This window comes from Geospiza fortis, unplaced genomic scaffold (genome assembly GCF_000277835.1).
Source record: "Geospiza fortis unplaced genomic scaffold, GeoFor_1.0 scaffold1257, whole genome shotgun sequence".
NCBI lineage: Eukaryota > Metazoa > Chordata > Aves > Passeriformes > Thraupidae > Geospiza > Geospiza fortis.
Genome location: NW_005054658.1, coordinates 77,897 through 94,680, shown reverse-complemented (window position 1 = coordinate 94,680; position 16,784 = coordinate 77,897). Strand labels below are relative to the sequence as shown.

General features: G+C 35.5%; 1 protein-coding gene across 1 annotated transcript in view; it reads right to left on the bottom strand.

The window, feature by feature from the left end:
* Positions 1 to 16,784, bottom strand: part of ABCA13 (ATP binding cassette subfamily A member 13) — a 169,538-nt gene that overhangs the window by 137,667 nt on the left and 15,087 nt on the right. The window contains exons 5-12 of the mRNA XM_031064927.1: positions 16,667 to 16,774; positions 15,938 to 15,984; positions 14,497 to 14,660; positions 12,232 to 12,347; positions 11,048 to 11,181; positions 9,103 to 9,267; positions 7,416 to 7,615; positions 1,239 to 5,608 (exon numbers count right to left, since the gene is read on the bottom strand). Coding sequence (XP_030920787.1) covers positions 1,239 to 5,608; positions 7,416 to 7,615; positions 9,103 to 9,267; positions 11,048 to 11,181; positions 12,232 to 12,347; positions 14,497 to 14,660; positions 15,938 to 15,984; positions 16,667 to 16,774 — 5,304 coding nt within the window. The remainder of the gene's footprint in view (positions 1 to 1,238; positions 5,609 to 7,415; positions 7,616 to 9,102; positions 9,268 to 11,047; positions 11,182 to 12,231; positions 12,348 to 14,496; positions 14,661 to 15,937; positions 15,985 to 16,666; positions 16,775 to 16,784) is intronic.

Sequence of the window (16,784 nt, the reverse complement as noted above, 5' to 3'; positions counted from 1 at the left end):
TAGGGAAAATAAACCACGTTTCTAGTACTTGTTTTTGATATTTTTTAACAGATTAGGTTAATACTTGGCCCTGATAGACAATGGTTTCATGTATTTACATAAAATTAATCATAAAGGTCAAAATGCCACATCACAGCATCGACTTTACAATGCCATTTCTCAGCTGGTTTACGTCAGTAGGGCCAGTAGGTCCACCAGCAAGATACCCTAGAGCTGTTTGGAGCAACCAACCTGTGTCTCATTCAATTTTGTTTAAATGCAGCAACTCCAGACCAGCAGCCTTTTTATTAAGTAAACCATCAGTAAATCTGAAGCAGTTTCCTCTGCTTCTGAATTACATCTGATCAATCAGGCAAATATGATTGTGGGCTCAAGATTCCTTCAGACACTGCATTTATTAAACTGACCAACTTAACTCAATAGCCATTAGACATCAACAAATTTGAGTTAAAGAAATTTTGTATAGCTGCATTTGGATATAGAAAAAAACCTCCACTCACGCTACAAAGAATTAGGCCCAAGCATTCCTTAACATTTAGCTCCAAAGGCAAAAATGACTGTTGCCTGCCAATTAGTGGGGGCTCAGTATTCAGACTTGCAAGGATTTTAAAACACAAGTATCTTCAAATAATTATTTCTATAATAGTTCCAAAGAAACCAATTCAAGTATCAATACATATGACTAAACACGTATTGTAAACATAAATTAAACACAATAATCTATCCATACAAATGTTCTGATACCAAATACAGCTAGTCCGAACAACATAATTTGGAACAAATCTGAAATGAAACACTAATTAACTTAATAAAAGTTTTGATTGAGCTGTTCATAAACAGATAGCCCTTCTGTCATTGTCAGCACATTTCCCAAAACGAGTACATGGAAAACACTTACCTCAGTTCTGCCATTACATCCTTATGCAAATTCATTAGTAAGAGTTTTATTTTATTCCTGTCATGTTCTGCAGTGGACTGAAATAATACTTGCAAAATCACTTCCATGATCTCCAGAGTTCTGCTTTGGGACTGAGTAGAAGTGTCTCTATATGGTGCATTATAAAAAAATGAATCAATAAAGTCAACTTTATGAAGCTCAGTATTGTTTGCATGCAAAGCTTCTTCTACAACATCATGATCAGCAATTACGTGAAGGAGGCTGTTTAGCAAAACTGAAAAAGCAGGGTGAGTATCATTCAATTTCTCTCTGCTAAAATGACTGTCCCCAAACCACATACCAGTATAGTCCTTCTTAGACTTATTTTGGAATAGCTCCAGAAAGGCAATAATATTTTTGACAGCCAGCAGTAAGTCATTTGATGGATTTTCATTAGTCATAAGGAGAATTAGAGCATGCATTATTTTAGAATCATTTTTATCATTACACTTGCATATAATATTCACAATGTCTTGTAGATCTTCAAAATTTCTTGATATGGCATCTACAGATGATGTCTTAAACTGCTCTAGTAAAACATCAGGAGCCATTGAAGAGGACTGTCCAGTGGCCAACTTTAGTAATTGAAACTCTTGATCTATCACCACAAGTAAGTGTCTAACACTAAAATTCACGAATAAATTTTCTATGCTTGTAACTACAGGAAACAAGAAGTTCTCAAAGTTATCAGTTATATTGATGTTCCCACTTAAAGCTGAGATTTTCATAAGCATTGCGTGTGTCTGGTTTCCAACAGATGAGAGCGTCATTAAAGGCTGAATTACAGAAAGAAAAGAAAGAACAGCTTCAGCATTCAGAAGTCCGGAAACTTCACTGGTCATATTCTTAACATTAGTAAGAACACTCTTAAGTGATGTTCTTGTCTCTCTGTTCCAGCTTAGGCCACCATAAAGATTATCCAGCTGTTCAAGAAGTCTTTTGGCCATCTCCATTTCTGACACTGAAATGCTGCCCAGAGTTTCGATGATTTGTAAAGCCATTTGGCTCTTTGGTGTGGACGAACAATTGATTGCATGTGTATTATTCACCTGCAGTGGCACAGCATAAAGGGATAGCTCATTCCAAAAATCAAGCAGCTCTTCAAGAACTGAGCTATTTATATGATGGAGCTCAGAAAACTTCAAAATTATAGAGTTCCATTCTTTAATCTGATGAAAAAAGCAAGTCAGATTACGAATTATATCCATCTGAATGTCCTCCATAGAACAAGCGAAACTGTCATCCAAAGTGATGAGTTTAAGCTCCTTAATGACTTCAATGACTGCGTTGTAATGAAGAGTAGAATTGGTGTGCACCAAATCACAAGGTTTAACAGTGGCATCACTCTGAGGTGTTGCTGTTGTGAGAGTCCAGCAGAATGCTGCAGAAAAACAAACAAAAGCATCTCCAGGTTCATCAGAGATGTCTGCCAACATCTCCAGCAACGTTAGAAGATCTTCTACTTGGTTAGAGAACTCCTCATCAGTAAACATTGGCATTTTTTCTTCCTGAGTCAGTATGAAAGCATATATTTCAGCTAGTGCTTCTGTAACATTTCCATGAGCCAATCTTTCTGTAAGGCTGATGACATCAAAAAGGAGGTTGAACACATCTTCTGTATTGTAGAGCTCATCGTGTTCAAAAAGTTGTGTTATTTGGCGTACACCAGTCAGGTTCCAGTAACATGATATGTTCTCAAATGCATCCCACCAGTCTGTTAAGGTACCTAACCCAGAGTTCTCAAGGTTAAAAGGTTTGATATTTTTAAAGAAACTTTCTAGGTTCTCCTGGACCTGTTTGAATCTACTTATCAAAAACTCAACATCCATGTTTCTCACGATTTGCACCAAGGCAATCATATGATTTAGAAGCTCATTTTCATCTCTTAATGGAAAGTCAACATAAGTAGGAGACTTGAAAAGTTCAAGTGCCATCCTTACCAGTTCAATATTCAGACCTGCTGTTTCTATCAGTTTCTGAGGAAATGTTTTATGTTCATTCTGCAAGTTTGAGTCAAGTTTTCCAATCATATATTGAAAGAATTCCATCAGCAAACTGATATTTTTCCCATGCAAGAAAGGTTCATTCTCATTGTCCAAATGAGAGGAGCTGTTTTCTTGGAAGTCAAAAGTTTTATTTTTCAGAAGACTTTGGATTTCTGACAAGAGTTCCACTGATATAAGAGAAACGTGGTGAAAAGGATTAAGGAGCATTCTTGAAGTTCTGTTGAAACCAGGGGTCAACTGACTAAAATGGGTCTTATTTGACATATACAATGAGCTCCCAACTAAATCACTAATAATGGTTCGCATTTGGTCTCCAGAATTATTTAAAAGTTTAAAAATAAATTCAAGCACATTTATGTCATGTTTGACATAAAGTTCAGGGAGAACAAATTTAAAAGTTTTTGCTATGATATTGAAATAAACACTTGCACAAATCACATTAGAACCACCTAGGGAACATTCAGGGAGTGTCAAATTAAAAACCAAATTAATGAAGTCCATCACATTCATTAGCTTAGCATCTGTCTCAGCATTTCCCAGCGACTGCAGAAGAAATAAAATATGTTTTGCACTTTCAAGGTGGGAAGGTGACTTGTTTTTTTCAGTGGGATTACTTAATCCATATAACCACGTGTTACAATCCTCTGCTTCATCCATTGTACTATGAAAGTTTAGAAAGGAGTTAAGATGAGATGAAAAATTTGTTTGCAAGTCTCTTATGTCTTTCAGACTATTACCCAAAATTAGTTTGGTAATATTCTGGAAAATGCTGATACAAACCATATATTTGTCTCGAGGTACACCTTTTAAAGAAGCAGATGTGGCATTTATCTCAGTGAGAATAATTTCAAGTTCCTCTTGGGAGAGCTTAAGAATAGTAGAAAGGGAATTTTCAATGGAAAATACACCAGCACCCTTATCTTCTCCCTCAGATGCTCCTGAGATGAAAGCATCAAGCTGAGAATTCAAAAACTCTTCATTAACAATTTTCAGTATAGATTTCTGCATTTTAGTTATCACATCTCCTATTATCTCTAAAACACTTTCTAAACTGCTATCTTTAAGCAAGTTTGTGACTTCAAATGCATTGTTAATTACACTTTGAAAATTAACAAGTAAAGCCTCAAAATCTTTCAAGTCATTTAAATTGCCATGTTCCTGAAAAACAGCTCTCAAAAGCTTCATTGCTGCTCCTGTAGCTTCAACAATAGCCATAGCTGTATTATTGCACAGTTCATCTTGAGTTACATTTAAAAGGTTTTCAGAGAGATATGCCAAATCATCTCTTAGGCAGACAAAAAAGGTTGAATTCAAATTTAAGATTTCCGATGCTTCTTCAAAAATCTCTGTCCATGCCTGAAGCCATGTAAAAGTGCAGTGCAAAGCAGAAGGCACACTTACCTCATCTCCCCAGTTTGTTACATCAGACAGGACACTGTCCAATGGAAGTAGAAGTAAGTCATAAACCTCTACTGAATACTCTACTGAACTCGTGTTTGCTAGATAGAAATCAGTGCACCCATTATTTACGAGGCATTCTGGAGGGAGATCAAGAAACTCTTCCAAATAACATAAGACAGCTGTTTGGAGCTCTTCATCTATAAATAAAGTTTTAAGGCTGCTCAGAATGTCATAAACAATTTGTATATCTTTTTTTCCATTCTGTGCAAGAAACTGTGCTTGAAACTCTGTATAGTTGTAAATTAATAGTAATTTTTCACAGAGAGACTTACTGGTGAGATTCCAGAGAAGATCAAAAGTTTCAAACAGAAAATCAAAAACTAGTTCCTTATTTTGCAAATCATGCCATACTTGAGAAGATGACATACTTTTTGAAGCCTCATAAAGAAGTTTTAACACAGTGTTATTGCCCTTAATATTTAAAACCAGATCATCATTCTGGTACAGAGAGAAAATTTTTGGAACAAGTGAGGCCACAATAGTACTGTTTAATTTTTGAATATTTTTGAGGAAATCATGCACAATTTCTCCTAATTCTTGTACCTTATACATAAAAGTTGCATTGGAGAGCAATAAAGAAGAGGTATTACTCACTCCAGGTATTGTGCTAAATGAGACATTGACATGATCACCAGACAATGATCCAACTTCATAGAGATTTCTTTGGAAGTGTTCACTAAAATGTTTTAAACGGTCCAAAGCAGTAATATTTAACTCTGGCCAATCAGTCAGGATCTTTTTGAGCAACACCATACTTCTGTTATAGATTTTATTTTCTGTAATGGAAGATAAAATTCTAGATAAGGTCTCAATTACCTCTTCCTGCTCTACTTGACTCAAGAGAGAAAGCTTAGAATCTAGCTCATGGAATGCAATTTCCACTATACGCCAGAAAAGTTCTGCCTTCTTTTTTGTCCAGATGCTCTGAAGAGGCTGGAAATTTTTTTGTAGGTCATTATGGAGTTCAGAAACTGCAAGTGAGAAATTGGTGGCAGATTCCTCCCCCTCAGCAAAATTTTTTATCCATATAATTGCATTATTCAAGGCATTTTCAATTAGAGACTTGTTTGAAGAAACTGAGAAATCAAACGTTATAATTTTTTCTATGACTTCTACAAGGTGAAAAAGATGATCCATTTTGTTTTCACCAGAAATCCTTAAGTTTTCTTCTGTCTTCAAAAACTCTTTGAAAGACTTCAAAATCCTGAAAAATTAATCAATCATAAGTTATTTTCTTGTTAGTCATCTAGCAGGCAGCAAGAATTTCTAACTATATACTATTTAAATTTTAGAATCTAGGTTTATTTACTTAATTCAAGGAAATTCCAAATATAATTTAAATAGCAGTCGCAAATTAATCACCACAAAATCTGAATTAGCAAAACTTGACAATTGTTTTGGGTTTCAAAAAATGTGGAAAAAAAACCCTACTGGAAAGTCACAACCTCATTCAAATCAAAACCTGAATGTAGACAGCAGTTAAAGAATTGTGCATTTATCAGTACTTATAATCAAGCTTGGAAGCCACAGAGTACAACACCTTTGAGTACATAACATTTTCAGCTGCTTAAAAGAACAAATATTTTATGTTCCACAGACTAACTATTTTACAGAAAGGAATGTAGCAATAAAATTGATCAAAACATCTAATTTTCCATGAATTCTAAAGAATTTTTTGCTTTCTCATAATTATTGAAAGTTAAAACATTCTAATTGACTGCCTGATAACTGAACACTGCTATTTCAGTATCTACAAAAACATGAAATCACAGTGAAAATTGGAATGCACCCTCTGATGTTTCTATTGTGTCAGTATTATTTATCAAAAGAAAAAACAACTACTAGCTCTGTAAGATTGGTCAACAGGAGGTGCATGGAAAAAAGAGTCTTTGAATGTAGAGGCCTCAAGCTGAAAAATATCTTCACCTTAAATATATTTTCTTTCTCTCCAGACTCTGCAATCAACAGAGGTAGAGCACAAAAATATTGTGCGTTGCAAACAAAAGGATAAAACTGCTAAAAAATTACTTTGTTGTTGCTTACAACTGCAGCAGCACAGCAGTTTCCTTTTATAAATTAGAACCAAATTTCAAAACACACTACTAAATTTTTAAACAATTTGACTGCAATCTCCCTCTTACTAGTTGATAATGGAATCACTCTCTTACTAGTTGACAAGTAATTACAAGTAATGAGAAACTGACGCCAATACTACATCTCCCAGAAGCGATGCAAGTCTTCCTCTGACAAATATTAAATCCCTTTATGTACAGCTTAACTCTTCTGTAGAACCTTCCAGAGCAGGAATATTTGAACAGCTTGACAAAACATATCATTCTTAATAAGTCCAGGGCTTATAGCCAAATCTTCACATAAAGTGTCTACATTTGCATTAAGTCATGAACCAAGAGAACTTGAAACTGTAATGAAAGCTCAAAAACATCAAAAGAAATCACAGACTCAGAGTGCCGTAGATGAGATTGCAAATTTCATATGTACAACTAATTCTATGTGTTTAAAAATCTGTTTCATATAGGCTGTAGCTGTTGATGAAGGCATCTGTTACAAGATCTCCTGTGCAACTGAGCTAACCTCTACAATAAAAATTCTAAATATTTCACATGCTCTGGACTTGCTATACATGAGAAGTATTACTGACTCACACCAACTACTTGTGGGAATTCAACTTTGTTTGCAGAACAAGATAACGAATTCATGTCCTAGTTCAAAATGCCAATTATCCACAGCTGCTGATTCCTGTGAGTCCTGATCATGTAGTAGTCATGTCCTCTGTTGAACCTGTAGGAAGCTATATTCTGAAGCATGAACTTAATTTCTTTTCCAGAATATGTAAGCATCAGCACAATTATTTGACTGTATACAAGGTTTTGAACTACAGAATAAAAAGAAAATTGCAAAACAGACAAAAACAGAAATCAATTAAAGTAAAACCAATATTCAGGTCGATCTAATTTTATAAGACAAGTTTCAGAAAGATAAGTATAACTTACCAATGAGATGGAACATATCCTTCTGAAAAATAGGCATCTGATTTCTCATTCCATTGCTGGATCAGGGTATTTATCTCTGAAAAAAGTTTCCTGTCTTCCCTGTCATCTAAAAATTGAGACATTAAACCAGCCACAATTCTTCTAAGTTCCAAAAGGAAATTTTGAGAGAGATTGCTGCTGTCAAGCCATTGCTCAAGTACCTAGTGCATTGAATGCAAAACAGAACATCTCATTAATCAAAGCTTTCTTACTTAGGCGGTACACAACATTTGCATGTCTTTAAAAAATTCACACAATCAACAACGATACCAAAATTTCTCCCTTACAACCTGTCTAGACTCTGAAATTACTGATGTGACAAAGGTTGATTTTCAATACAGTTTTGACTGACATGCAAGTTGGCAATGTAAAAGGCTACAGCACACAAACAACTGACATCCTATGTGGTGCTGACCTTGCCTAAAGACCCAGGAAAGGAAAAAAGATGGACTGAGGCTGAAATCAACCAAAAGCTGACCTCCACAGCTGATTACTCAGTCTTCTTTTACCAGACTTCTGCCTACACTGCCAATAAGATGGAAGACAGCAGCCTTAACATTTTTGGAGCCCCATAACACAATGATGATGAAGAAGCCTGCATGCTCCCAATGCATGGTCCAGAAATAAGCGTAAAAAGGCCTGGCCAAAACTACTGACTGCTCTCCTTTCCTTCACCATTACCTTTCTTTTCAATGTCAAGTGAATATAACTGATTTACTCTAAGAGATATTCTGAGATATTCTCTTCACCAAGATAATTCACAGTGGCCAGCAGCTTACATATTTCTGTTTCCCATAATAAGAACATCAACCCATGCTAAGAGTTTTAAAATCATGACTGAAATTATTACTGGGTTTTCCTACACAGAAATTAGTGCATTAGTTTTGGCAGTCACATTGAATTATTACCTCCTACTTCATACTTCATCATATAGCAGGGAAACCTCAAAGATCACATTTTTGAGGAAATACACAGGAAGATCGACATTTTTTCTTTACATAATATTGCAAACATCTCCAGAGCAGCTTGATACATTCTTCTTCTTTTTTGAATGGAGAAAAATATGATGTTTCAGTATAAAAACAAATACCAGTGTTACGGTAGCTAGGTGTTTTTCTTAGGAAACATCTGATATTTAATTCTTTTGTCCATGCAACTACACATACATCATTACAGAGAATGCATGGCAAGCTATTCTGCCAGATGAGAAATTTAAGATGCTTTACTGGAGGTTTACTTTTATCTTGCTTCAGCCACCATTGCCAGAGTCAGTGAGGGGAAAAAATAAATTAATTAATTATATACCAGTGGAGGTGTCAAGTCAATTTTCAGTTTTGTTCAACATTCAATCTCAAGTGGAACAGTAAACAGTTTCCTCAGACAGGTCTCTGCATTGCAGCATATTTCATCACATTCCCTATTGCATTTCAAATCTGAATCTCCATTAATGAGAAAATCTGATTAAGTGGACACATGATGATAGATTACACTTCCACTATAATGATCCTTTATAAGGATTATTTCATTTTATTAGCAAGAAATTTCAATAAAACAATTTTATAGATAACTTAGATTTTTTTAACTGAGTTACTGCTGACAACCTACATCCAAAAATTAGGAATTCAAACTATTAACTTATTAAAGTTACCTGTGCATAGAGTTTGAACTTGCTGACAGCATGAACAAGATACAGTTTGGCCTCATGCTGGGCAGAATTACAGCCCTCTCCATTATTCTCCTTGTTTGCTTCATCTTCTGGGACAATAGCCAGAGCAAAGCACACAAACTGCTCCAGTGTCTCTCCTGTGGGAATCTGGCAAGGACACAAGGAATTGATGAGTATTTCAGGAGCATTGCTGAGTGTTAGCTCTCCTATCAACTTACTTATCTAGTGAAAACAAGAATAACACATAGCCTCTTGAGCAAGAACCAAGCCCATTTAGCCCAGCCTCCCATTCCCAGGCACATCAAAGTACTCCCCTTGCAGGTTGCAGCATAAAAAACCAGTGGCTCCATTAAGGTGCTCATACAGCATGCAGAATGATGAGACTTGTATATGCAAGGAATTTTCACCTTGTAGCTACACTTGTATTGCTACTTCTACAGTAATTTGCCGGCTGGCACTGAAATAACTGGATTATGATACAGTACCCTTACAGTAGAATAACTATATTCAAACAACGTCACAAGTATAAAAATTACTGATATAAAAAGCACGTAGTACAATGATGGGTCTCAACCAGTCATTACATACAGCAGACTAGTTTTAAATAGATGTTGGTGGGTTTCAAGAGAGTGGCCAAGACAACAGAATTTTTACCTCATAGACTAATTTTTAAATTCTGTGATGAATGATTTAATATTCCCAAGCCAATAAATTGTGATGAATAATTAAATATTCCTAAGCCAATAATTATTAAAGCTTACAAAAATAATGCCACACATTTTAATTCTGGTATTGCTTTTCTGAGATACTTTACACCCTTGCTCCTTTCAACTTTAACCAGAGAATTCATAAAAAGTTTTGCAGGTGTTTTGACACCAAACAAAACGGGGCATTAGATACAGAATTGAAGGGCTCCAAACAAACATTATCCAGGCTTCCATCCAGGCTTCTTCTTTCATAGTTTTTGATGGTTTTCAATGTTCTAACACAAGCACAAAATATTGAGATACTAGTTTAAATAGTTACCAAATGAGTAGCCTGGGATTTCACAGTCAACCACAGCTACCAAGCTGCAGTTGAATGCAGTTCATTTGGTTAAACAGGCCATCACTGATATTTCATTAAAAGGCCATTCAAAACTCAAGGTTTTGGATTTTTTTAAATATAATTTATCCACTTGTTTAAATAAGCTATTTTTACAATGAGCTCTTCTGGGGTATAACTCTAAACTGTACTGCTCTACAAAGAACAAACATATTTCACATAAATGCCAACATGTTCTATTAAAGCAACTGTGGACTTAAGCACAAATTCAAAAGTTGTTTCCAGTTTTCAGCAGTCAAACCAAACCACCACAACTTTGGTCTAGCGGATAGGTTAGAATGCTCTGTCTGAAGAAAGAGATTTTCTTCTAGATGTGATGCATCTCCAGGACATTTGATTAAGCACCACTGAGAAAACTCATTCTAGTATATTCATATCAAGATTGCACAACTGAGAAGAAAGGACTCTTGGTCTCCCTTAATTTATGCACAGAAGAGACAGGCATTCTTGATCCAGCAAATGAGATGAAAAGTGCTCCCAGACAAGCTAATCCTGTCACATTCAAATCAAGGATTTGGTTTAAAAGCTTAGTGGAGCAACCCTCAGAATTCTCTACAGGATAATAAACACAGGGCTCTACCATACACAGTTGTGACTTCAGAGAGGCATAAATTCATTAGTGTATAAAACAAGACCTATTAATATCTTTATGTGCAGAGTTTTCAGCTAAAGCTAGACATTTGTTTGATGGGAGTGAAGCCAGGATATTTAACAACCTTGTAACTGCTTCACAAAACTAAGCTTCTGTAACCAGGAAAATACATTCAGGGTACAAATAAAAAAATATTGAAGAGTTAGACACTGAAATTTTCAACTGATTTACCTCTGTTAATTGTGCTGTATAACTTAGCAGCTTCTCAACATGAGGGCCATCAAAACCAAACTGGGATTGAAGTTCTGCTTTCACAACAAGCGGATTCCACAAAACATCCCCAAAAGAAAGATTGTATTGAAAACCTGAAGGAAATGAAAGCTTATGTTTATGTAATTAATTCTTTTTATTCATGTTGTTTCTTGGTGGATCTCACTTGTTGAGATCCAAGTACCATGTCTCCAGCCTTTTTGGGGACAGCAGGATGTGTGCACCTGAACACAAATTTACAGAGGATAAAACCCATGACTGCACTAGTGGTAAAGCCAATTAGTGTGATGGCATTTTAGCAGTTGATATGCCAATGGTGGGATGCCCCTGCATAGCAATTGTCAGCAAACTCAGTAGAGTGCCATTCTGAACTGCACAGAGGCATGCAAGGTGTGTGTATGGACTGGATGTGAATCACTAGTGAGAGTGAGAGCAATGGAAGAGCAGCAGAAATTCCAGAGAAATTAAGTTCATCCTCTGTACAAGGGCTCCAGCACATCAGCTTTGTCCCACATCAGCCTTCACTTTTGCAGGTGAAGTGGGATTTAGACTGCATATTACTCTTAGCCTGTTCTTTCTCACCAAGCAGACAGCTGCACCTATACCATGTGTGCTTCAGTTTGCCAGTGAAACTTGCTCCTGAACTTTTCTGGTTTTCCTGGGGCCAGCCTACCTTCTCCAATTAAACTCATCTTCCATGGTGAAGCAACAGATGGAGAAATGTAACCATTCAACTGACAGCAGAATTTATGAGAACAGAAGAATAAAGCTTAAAGTAAACCAGTCATAATGCTTAACATGCATGTCCAAAAAAAATTGCTGTCCTTCTATCAAATGGAAGAAATTGTCCCTTGAATTGGTTTTGTCCGTCTCCAAAATTCGTTGCTAAACCATGACCATTCTAAACACTATGTATTAGACCAGTTTATCTGACATCTTGTTTATCTGATAGTTGCCAGAGTCTGATAAAATGTAGTAATCGGTATTGGTATTTAAAAAGCAGATCAGTAAAGTAGGTTAGCAGTACAGCAATATAGTTTAGTCTGTGCACATCAGGAACTCAGCAGAAGGTGCAGCAGTTACTGTCATATATTTCCAGCATGCTTATTAGGTAGTTCAAAGAAAATCTGAAGCAAATTTCTTACCTTCGAAGCTCCTATCCTGTACTGATGCAGCAGTCAAATTCAGTGCCATTTTCATCACTTCATAGAAACTTTTGCCCAGTGGCATCATAGCTAAATCCTTCAGTGATGCTAAGGTACTGAAAGTGGAAAATAAAACAAAAAGTCAAGGTCTCTATACACCCAAAAACCTGAAAGGATTTGCTGGAAAGAGATAACCTTCAAGCAACTGAATAATAAAACACTTTTTTACTGTTGAAAAATTGATGCTTTATGAAATTAGAGTTTAATTGAACAATTAACCAATTGAGATTTTACATTTAGAGTATCTCAAACACAAATTGAAATTCTACAGTTAGTGTATCAGTCAATTTCCATTAAGGAATTAAGGAAATGTGTCCTGAGAGGACCAATGCCCTGTAAAAAAAAAAAAAAAGAGGAAAAATAAGAGCAGAACTACTGCAAACATTCTCTGTTATCCTCACAAGAAGGTAGAATCAACACAGAATACTTACATTTTACTTCCCATCAATTTGCAGGGAAAAGAAAAAATTAAAGCAACATAATACTTATTCTAAAAAGAAGTTAAACAAAGCGCGTTACAGAATGCATTGATAAAAATATATCTATTGAATTTCTAACAAGTCTCTGTCACCTTAGCTGTGAAAAAAATTTATCCATTAATATAACTTAAAATTTATGTTGAATTTGCCAGTTATTTCCTACCAAGTAATCCTTTCTTATTATGCAAATAAGAATCCAGTTTTCCAGAGTGGATCATCAATTTCCAACATCCATGAAAAAAAAAAAACAAACAAACAAACAAACAAAAAAAAAAAAAAAAAAAAAAAGAACCCCCCCCTACCACAAAAACCCAAAGCCAGTCACATAGATGTGAAAAGTTTTGTTAAGTACCTCTGAGAGACACAGCAAAACATGGTACAGACCTGAAAGTGGGAAATGTAAATTCAGAACCTTTCTACTGGCTTAATTCTTCCTTAGAAAGGACCACTAGAATGCACTATAGTATTATAAAACTAGTCAAGAAACAAGCATTTGGTTTTGTGGTTTGCTTTCCAAATTGCATTAATGAGGGTAAATTTGGTCACTGAAAAGCGCAGAAATCTTAAAAAACCCTAAGCAAATGAAAACACCAAAGCCTATATGTAAACATCTGAGTCTCCTATGTAGTTTTGCATGTTAATAGCTCAGAGAACAAGCTGAAATAAGGTTACAAACTACCCAGGCATAAGGGAAAAATAAATAAATTTTAAAAATCAAGCAGCAACATAGGTGCAATCCACATATTGTAAGAGAAGCTTATTTCCCAGTTTGAAAAAAGTTATGTCAACATATCCTTCTTATCTGGGCGGAGAGCTGTTTTTGTGGATTTTCTTTGATTTGGGTTTGTTTTTAATTTAATAAAAGGACAGTGGGATGATAAAGGATTGCAGAACAGCACGGTAATTTCTCATTCATGATATTTGGGCTCCTGCTTCCCCATGGCCTAAGGCTGGCGAGGTACATGGCCAGTCTAGCACAGGCACCCAGGTTCAGAGGGCTTCTCTTGCTTTATGACTGTGTTATTTGACTACAGTGACAATTGCATATCAACCTACTACAGCAAACTGCTTACTCTGGCAAACATATATCTAACTGTCACCTAATAATTACCTTATTTTACTGAAAATTTCTGCAGATATATGTCTTGGTCTATGCTTTAATTCTGTGTCTTCCTCTGAATCCAACTTCCCTTTACCTGATTCAGAACACAGTCTCTGGGATGTTTTCCTTTCTGCTTAATTTCTTGCAAAAGAGCACCTAAAGCTATTTTGATAGCAAGAGGCTGAAGAAACAAAATTGAGTAATTTTCCTGATACTGACCAAGTGCTACATACATTCAGATCTGATTAGAATCAAAACTATTATTTTCTTATATTCATATGTATATGTTCTGTCTTTCAAAGACCCCCAAAATACATTACAAAGTTCAAAGCCATGTTATGCGATGGGCTAATTTCAGGCATTGCTAACAGAGAGCTGCTTAACAAAGACTCCTAGGGCATCTCTGTTGAGTTTAGCAGAGATATAAAACACGGTTACAAAGGAATAAGTGTGGGTGAAAAATCCTAACACAGCTTTATAAAAGCAAAATCTGATAAGGAGAAGAAAATTTTAGCCTCTTTACACTTTAAAGGATGCCTATTTTATTAAGTAGACAGTGAGAAGAACAAGAATTGCACATAAAATTTTAAAACAGAGCACTTTCAAGACTGTGAAAGTACTTACTTTTGAACAACTTTTAGAAACTGTGTTATGGTAGCTAACTCATCTTCTGTATAAAAGCTGTTCAGTTCAAGATGAGGGAGTGAATGCAGAAAGTTCCAGAAATATGGTTGCTTGTACAGATTTTCTGCTCTAGAAATAATTTTCTCTGCTTCATTCAAATCCATCTTTAGGTGGAAAAAAAGAAAAATTACATGCAACACTTCCAATAACAGAGGGAAAAATAAAAAGAAAAAAAATCAGGCGCCTGTTATTTCTCTGACCCTCTTGAAGTTTAAAACATTCATTATATTTTTCTGAAATAGAAACATACCTCTAGATTTGGCAATATACTACATTATTTTGGTGATATTTTGAACTCACAGAAACCTTGTTTCTGATATGTCTCTCTGCTCTGATGGAAAAATGGAGCTGGAAGTAAAGCTAAGGCATCTCTTTCTGCTCAGGGGTGTAACCAAGGGAAGGGTTATCTTGGAGCTCTCAAGCTCTGCAATGAATGGGACTGCCCAGGCCTTGCCATTCTTGCCTCACAGCTCTTTGCAGGGCTTCTGGGGGTCTCAAATAACAACTTATAAGAATGGCTCTTTAAAGGTGAATTGCCTGGGGTAAAACAACTTCTTTCATAGGACTACACAATATGATGCCTATGCAAAACAGGCTTTTATCACATTTTTTTATTATGTGGTCTTTGCTACTCTAAATTAATGTCTCACTAGGTCTTTTTTGCCCAATGGTGACATGGGCATGCCTTATACAAACAGAATCTTGCGTATAAACAAGCTCTGTTTCTAACAAGGATCATCCACTAGCAAGTCTAATATTTTCTTAATGTTGAGAAATACATTCTTTCTATTCTATATTGCATTCCAGAAATGAAATTTCATATTTATATGGCTCCTTTCAATCAATAAGATCTTATGAGCAATTAAAAATTGCCATCTCATTTCAAGTTATAAACTGGAAATCTGTTTCATGAAGTAGCAGTAACAATCAATCAAATACGGAAAAAAATACATCTGATAGATGTACTTTTAAATTGCTCCTAATAAACAAAGACCCTTCAAATAGTTGTGGATTTGAGCTACTAACAACCTAGACTGGTTTAAATAAGTAATCTAGAAACCATTGAACATCTATCAAATTTACAAGACACCAGTTTTCCCTTCAAACACTTTTTTTTATAAGATTGTATCCTGTCAAGTTTAAGTAGACTAATTTCTAACCATTATAATAAAAATCCTCAAATCCCAGAACTGTAATCTAGAAATAGACTGTAAAAATACTTACAGTAAGAAAAGTGGTGATGTTATGGAGCCCTGTAAAATTAAATATTTTCCTTTAAATAGAAACATTATTAGCTTTAGAAAGATCAATATTATAAGCAAGAGCAAGCAGTTCACAAAGAAGTTTCTAGAAAAGTAAAGGCACATGAAGAAATTAATACCCAAAGATAGTGGTCCATTTGATTTTCTGTGCTTCCCAATACTTTTACTGAAATCACAAAAACAATTTAAAAGACTTTTCTTACAGTTCAATTTTTTATGAGGCAAAAGCATCATGCCAATACTACATGAATGTCCTAGCTATCAGAAGCCAGGCATGCAAACTGTGATTTCGCCTAAATCTTTATGCTTGAACACTCAGCCAGAGACACAGCATAGTGGGAGGTGCTCAGTGCCCCCTAGTACAGCAACAAGGCTGTGCAGTGTGGGTGGAAATGGAACAGGAGACTCAGACCCTGCTATTTCCAGTCTCACTCTTTCTGTGCAAGACTGAAGGTCACCTAAGGCCACCAGATGTGAGATACTGCTGTTTTCCATTCCTATACTCTTTAGTACAACAGAAAAATATAGAGAGGGAGAGCTAAATCCTCATAAAATTCTTTTGAATGCATGTTAGAACAAGTAACCTTGTTCCCTGATTATAATCCTTATTTTTTAAGCTTTCCTCTCAGTGTTTTCGTAACTCTCAAGTGGCACAGTTCTAGAAAGCTAATTTTTTTCTATGATAATTTTGGTGGCCACAGTGTTGGTAATGATAAAAGTGGCTTTTTTTAGATCAGCTAAAATTTTAGTTATCTAGTCTTATTTTTAAGATCAAGCTATCCTTTTGTTTGATGGCTGTCAATAACCAATAGGCAAAGAAATTAATTTTTAGAAAAATCACAGCTTACCTGAGAGCCTTGAGTTTTCTTCCCATAGCTTTTCTAAGGCCATGGCTTTCTCTGTAGTATCAATAAATTCCTTCGCAAGTTCTTCTATCTCTTCCATGAAGTCCAGATCAGGTCCAGT